Source organism: Periophthalmus magnuspinnatus, chromosome 1, assembly GCF_009829125.3.
Source record: "Periophthalmus magnuspinnatus isolate fPerMag1 chromosome 1, fPerMag1.2.pri, whole genome shotgun sequence".
Taxonomy (NCBI): domain Eukaryota; kingdom Metazoa; phylum Chordata; class Actinopteri; order Gobiiformes; family Gobiidae; genus Periophthalmus; species Periophthalmus magnuspinnatus.
Window position 1 is genome coordinate 14,727,523 of NC_047126.1, and position 6,147 is coordinate 14,733,669.

At 44.1% G+C, this 6,147-nt stretch overlaps 1 protein-coding gene across 1 annotated transcript; it reads right to left on the bottom strand.

The window, feature by feature from the left end:
• Window positions 1-1,333: 1,333 nt before the first annotated feature.
• Window positions 1,334-5,670, bottom strand: rtn4rl2a (reticulon 4 receptor-like 2 a). Its single transcript, XM_033974204.2, has 4 exons — window positions 5,468-5,670; window positions 4,723-4,949; window positions 4,143-4,376; window positions 1,334-3,966 (listed from the first exon to the last, which is right to left on the bottom strand). Exons 1-4 carry the CDS (start codon window positions 5,523-5,525, stop codon window positions 3,124-3,126), a joined length of 1,362 nt encoding a protein of 453 aa, XP_033830095.1. The 5' UTR covers window positions 5,526-5,670; the 3' UTR covers window positions 1,334-3,123.
• Between the last annotated feature and the right edge of the window lie 477 nt (window positions 5,671-6,147).

Below are 6,147 nucleotides of genomic sequence, written 5' to 3' on the forward strand. Positions count from 1 at the left end.
AGGGCATTATGTAGGTGTAGGTAAGTAAGTTCATTATGAATAACCTCTAAATTAATAGGTGCACCATCAAAACAAACAGGTGACAACTAAATTACAGGTCAGATCTGAGGAGAGGTGCCCCTGCTCACAGTAACAATGAATGGTTTTCAAGGGATTTCTACGTAATATAAACATCTATAATTGATTTAAAGCACACCTTTCTTTTAACGACGTTACTGTTGTTTCTGCTCACCATTTACTCACTTGAAGTTGTATTTGGAGTGATGTGCACATGTTTGATCAATCTTTAATCACTTATTTTCAAGATGCCATATTGTTGATCAATATCCATCGTTTTGCCACCATTCTGTACTTACTTCATTTTCCAATTTTATTTTCTTAATCGGTGATAAGCACAGGATTTGGCAGCTTTGTGAATAATTTTGGTATCATTTTTTTTTTTTTTTTTTTTAATCTGGTAGTAGCTAGTGTGATCTGCAGCTATCTATAGGAGGGGCCAACAGAATGTGGCTCTTTGCTGTGATGACGTTTATCACGACGTCTGTTCCCATTGAGCACTGCAGTTTTCTAACGCGGAAGTGAGCGGACGTGTTTCTTTTATCAGATAATTTTAGATGAATATTGGGATTTAAAATGTGCAAATTATAACATAATAATCCACTGCTGTCATAGATTATAGCTATATACCAAACACAAGCACAATAGGTGCTCTTTAATGCAAGACAGTAACATTAAATGTCTTACTGTGCAATATTGAGAAAAGCAACAACATATACATGGAGTCAAGCTGATGGCAGACACCCCACCAAAAGTGTATGTTCACTTTTAATGTAGTAATAATATACACATTGGGACATTCCTATTGGTATAATGTGGGTTGTGTAAGTGCATGCAGTACAACTTTGTTAATTATGAATAACCAGCAAATTGAAAGTGTATGATCCTGAATTGTTCATTGTGTAGGTGTTGTTAATGAGCTCAGATTGTATTATTGCTATCTGCTACTTGTTATGTGCGATCTGATTCACCTGTTTTCCTTATCTAATAATATTAAATGTGTTGTTCTACTCAAATAAAGTACAAAGATATGGATCTGATGTTTCTTATCCGCAGCCATGTTACGTACTGGAGAAACTGGACAAATGCCTGAAGGACAGCGTTACACCGTGTGCATGTGGGTGCTTGAACAATCGCCAAGACATAGAATGAACTCCCACACAAATGGTTTCTGATAAAACAAGTATGAATTTATTTTCTTTCTTTATTCTTTCAGTAACATCTCTTTTAGTACCGTAAAAATAAATAACAAATACGCCAATATATTCCATATATTGTTCCATACAAAACATTGGACGTGCACAGTGAACACAAAGGATAGGGAGAATGGTATAACTGGCACTTTGGTCATCTGACAGCGACCACATTGTCTTGGCCACTGAAGAGCACCCTAGCTCAGTTTGAACCTCGTCCATCACACTTGAAGAGACAGGACACTGAACATTCCCTTGAAGTCAAGAATGTTGTTATTTCTGCCCAAGGCCACTGTAGGCACTTTTTATATTTTCTTTTACATATTGGGCATGTCACATTAATTGAAGTGGAGACCCTTACAGTCCTCGAAGAAATTGAATGGAGAGATACAATGAGAAATAGTGGGACATTCTTCAAGGCTCTATCATATGGGGGATCAACAGATGTCTATGCTATTCCCATATTGCCCTTCTTGGCCTTGAAAATGATTGCTATTTTTATCCTAAACTCTGACAAGCTTACTTGGGCTCATGCTTGCATCTGCCTGTTTGTTTTGACTTGTAAGCCTTTCATCTGCAGCTCTCATCTTGTAACTCCTCAGAATCTCCCTTAACGTATTGACAAGCTGAGCCAATTTACACCTCGGCTGTCCATCTGGTGCGGCCCATTGATGAGTCAAACAAGTGACAAACTACTGACGTATTTGCTTTTTGTGGTGATGCCAGCCTGTGAATCCATTCATCTCATTTTATCCACACATGGACAGATGCCCGGAGCTATTCTGCCCAGCGCTGGCTGTGACTGTGATCCCATGTGGTGAGACCTTTCGACCACTTTAGTCATGATGGGATCACACACAGCCAAGCTGTGGCTCTTGTATTTCAACTTTTTAAAGTCTTTGTTTGAGTTGCCCAAGTGAATCAAAGTAAGAGTAAAGAAAAAGTATGACAACAGAAGTAAGGAAATATTCAGTGTTTTATATTAAGCTCTTCAAGTCAACAATCGTAACACGTTATAGCAATATGTCACAGAAAGACATCCAAGATACAATTTCCCAGCTTCCAGCAGGAAGCATTCTTTCCCAGTGGTAGTCTGTCTTAGAGACACCATATTTACAGGAGTTGTGGATGATAGACGATTGTATTACATTTTACCTGCAGGATGCTGCTTCTACTGCCAGCACTGGTGCTCTGTCTGTATTACTCATAGCTTTCTTATTGCTGCATTAGTTCTGTTTTGTCTCCCTTGATATGAACCTTCTAAATACATTACATTATTTCTGCCATCTTTGTCCTCTCTACCCTGTGCATTGTGCTCTGTCAAGTAGAAGCACAAAGCCTTCACAGTTTTCAGGATCAGATTTCTAAATGGTAAAAATGTGCTAGACTACAGACACCATATTAATCACACAATATCTATTTACAAGACACTTTAAGTGGTTACAGTATCGTCATTACTGTGCTCTGATTCTAACAGTAATCAGTATGTCTCTAGCAGCCAGTCAGTGGATGCACTAAATGCACTGTTGTACTTGGTCTGGAACTAGTTTGAGGTGATAGAAATCATCTTTATAAATTGGCGCTGATAAAATTGGCGCTGATATTACCAATGGACTCAGCCCTCGTCACCCTGCTTACAGGGAGTAATGACGTCTAACAGGTGAGGCTTACCTGTGTCTGAGCTATGATAGCTGAAATACTCTTAGCAGTCCTGAAAGTGTAAAGCCCTGTAAGTGCTAGATTTACAATCTTAGCATCCCCTCCATCTCCCTGGCTGCACCTTTACTAAAGGCAGAGCAGGCAAAGGGGGTGTAGACAGTCTGACAGGGGCCCCGCGGCTTTAAAACAGGCCGAAGGAGGGGCTAAGAGTCTTTCAACCAAATAGCAGATGGATGGGAACTGTGAGTAGACATAAGGAGAGGATAGGCAGTACAGAGGGTGAGGCAGAGGAGGAGGGTGGCAGGTCAAACTCAGGCGGACACTCGAGCTCGAAGCAGCGCACTGTGATGCCAGAGTCTTCATTGCCGTAGTTGGCCCAGTATTCTTCTGGGTCAAGTTTAGGCAGAGCCAGCTCCTCCTCACCCAACTCGTACTTCACTACAGAGGTGGTGGTGGAGGGCCCTTTGCCATAGAGACCAGCCTTCACTGTCTCTGATGCCTTCTCAAACACACCTTTGGTGGATGACTGGGGCTTGTTTTTGTGAAACCACCAGCGTGTTTTGGTGCTAAAGGTGGTTGTGGTGGACCCAGCAATGGAGCCAGGGTCGGGCAGGGGGCAGAGAGCAAAGTCCATTTCCCGAAGGAAGCGCATGTCCTGGCCACGGCGGGTGGAGGGAGAAGCACAGATGACTTCAGATGATGAAACGTGCACCTCACGAAACCACTCCCACACGGGGCGCGCCTCACAGCCACAGGACCAGGGGTTAGCATTAAGCCTCAGGAACTCAATGCCCTGCAGGTCTCGCAGTGTTTGACTGGGCAATTCGGCCAGAGAGTTGTTGAAGAGGAACAGCATGGTGAGGCGGCCCAGGTCTCTGAAGGCCCGGCGGTTCACCTGGCGGATGCGATTGTCATGGAGAAGCAGCCGGTCCAGATTGACCAGGCCTCGGAACACGTTTTCAGAGAGAGTGCGGATACGGTTTCCGTGAATGAAGAGCTGACTCAGGTTGATCAGATCAGAGAAGATGTCATCTTGCAGGAAATGAAGGTGGTTCTCCTAAAACACAAAACAGGATTGTTGGAGACTGTTAGGGAAAGATGTGGATTAGTCTGCAGTGTTTTGTGTTCAAATCAGCATAACACATTTTCTCAGTACATACACTGATTAAAAGCTGCGCTGTTGCCTGTGTGTTGTGGGTGAGTCATTGTATCATGTCTCAATGGCGCCCCTACCTGCAGATAGAGGAACTGCAGACTGTAGAGTTTGTGGAAGATGTCATGGGGCAGTGCAGTGAGCTTGCAGCGGTGCATGTGGAGGCTCTGGAGTTTCTCTAAGCCACGGAAGGCTCCCCCCTCCAGTCTGTGGAGGCTAGGATTGTCCCCCAGGTCCAACTCCTCCAAGTCCCTCAGCTCACTGAAAGCCCCAGCTTCAATCCACGTGATGTTGTTCGAGAAAAGCCACAGGACCTGAGACAAACACATGTATTTAGTGCATGTTATGAAACAAATACTTTTTTTTTTTTTTTTTTTTTTTTCTGCACTTGATTTAGTGCAAAGGCTATAAAGTTGATGTAAAGGTTTTATTTCACTTAGTTAGAATAAATAATGCACCGATGTGATTACATTCAGTTACAGATGGACATAAGCCCATGATGATAGTTTTACATTATGCATAAAATCTGACTTGCAGAATACATAAGACGCAGATATGATTACAAACCTTCCACCCAAACTTCTCTGCGGACATTAGAAGATGGCAATCCTTGTTCTAACGATCTAAACGATCTAAATGAACAGTTGTAGCGGTGCTTACCTGAGTCCCAAAGCCAAAAGAGCCAACTCTGAGCTCCGTGATCCTGTTGTTTTGGAGGAACACGCGCTGTGACTCGTAGGGCACTCCCACGGGCACGGCGGTAAAGTTCTGCGCCTGGCAGCTCACAGTCATCGGTGTCGGGTAGCACACGCAGTTCTGCGGACACGCAGACACCGGACTAGGCTTGCCGAGGACCATCCATACCACCAGCCACAAGGAGAGACCGCCTGCAGCAGAGACAGAGCGGGTGAGTTTGCGAGCGCCGAGCCCATCACAAGCTGTTAGAGCACTATACCGACATTTCTCTAAGTATTAGCTCATAATATATTTTATATTTGACCATTAACACAAGCAGCAAACAATATAAGCCAGATTCTTAAGTGCGCGCACAGGTTTCAGTGCCACCGTTTTTACGCACAACTCCTGTCACATTATACTGAAACCATAGCCGTTATTTTTCAGTAGAATGATAAGACTGAGTCAATTACAAGCACTCTTCTGTATGTTTTAGACAATACGACAGAAATAGTTGAACAAAGAACAATTTAAAACAGTGCGTAAAGTATGAAATCCAAACTGAGCACAATGCACGGACACCTAAAAGCAATAGTGCTATGTCTAGTTGATTAAAGCCATTAAAAGCCATTAAATTTTTTTCTCCTAATCCTTTTGAAAACTCCGTGAACAAGTTGCAAAGTGCATGGTCCAGAGCATCCAAAGCCAGAGTAGCCGGAGACAAACTTACTTTTGCAGTTGCGCATGATGGAGCATCGTCGGCTCCGAAAAATCGAAGAGGTTTCCATCCTGAACCAAAAGCCCAAAGCGAGTTAGCCTAAAAGACCAAATATAAGCCTGCTATCTCCGCTGATGCCCTGGTTCCCGAGTCGGAGCGACTGAGAGAGTGAAGTCTGCCACTAAGACCGGCGCATATATACTGCACCATGCCGCTCGCGCCTACGGCAGTGGGCACCGCGGAATCTCCTACGTCACTGTCCCGGGGTCAGAACAGCAGTGAGGGCGGAGGGGGACGGAAAGGGGAGGGGCCGACCGTTGGGATTCTCTTTGGAGAGGCTGGAATACGCGCGTAAGGCTGAATGAGGAGGAGACTGCAGACGCACGCACAGAGAGGATGGGTAGGAGAAGATGATCGTTTCCTGAATGGCGCGAGGAGAGACACTTATGGCCCGCTTCCGGTGAGCTTGGGACAGACAGAGAGATGTAGAAATGGCTGGCTATGGTGGTGTTTAGGAAGAGAAGGATGCCCCCGAATTATGATTCAGTCCCAAGAGACGGGCCTGTGCCAGGATGAGCAGCTCAAAACATCACTTTGTGTAGTGGTTGTGGACGTTAAACTCCAAGCAACCGTCAGACTTTTTAATTATAGATACTGACTTAATTATTGATGAAAGATGTTGAATGACATAA

Bases quoted from the DNA above. Each gene is read 5' to 3' on its own strand.
- rtn4rl2a (XM_033974204.2), bottom strand. From the start codon at position 5,525: ATGGAAACCTCTTCGATTTTTCGGAGCCGACGATGCTCCATCATGCGC. The intron at 4,950-5,467 runs GTAAGTTTGTCT...TCTCTGCTGCAG, and splicing joins CATCATGCGCAACTGCAAAA to GCGGTCTCTCCTTGTGGCTG. The intron at 4,377-4,722 runs GTAAGCACCGCT...TGTTTGTCTCAG, and splicing joins CTTTTGGCTTTGGGACTCAG to GTCCTGTGGCTTTTCTCGAA.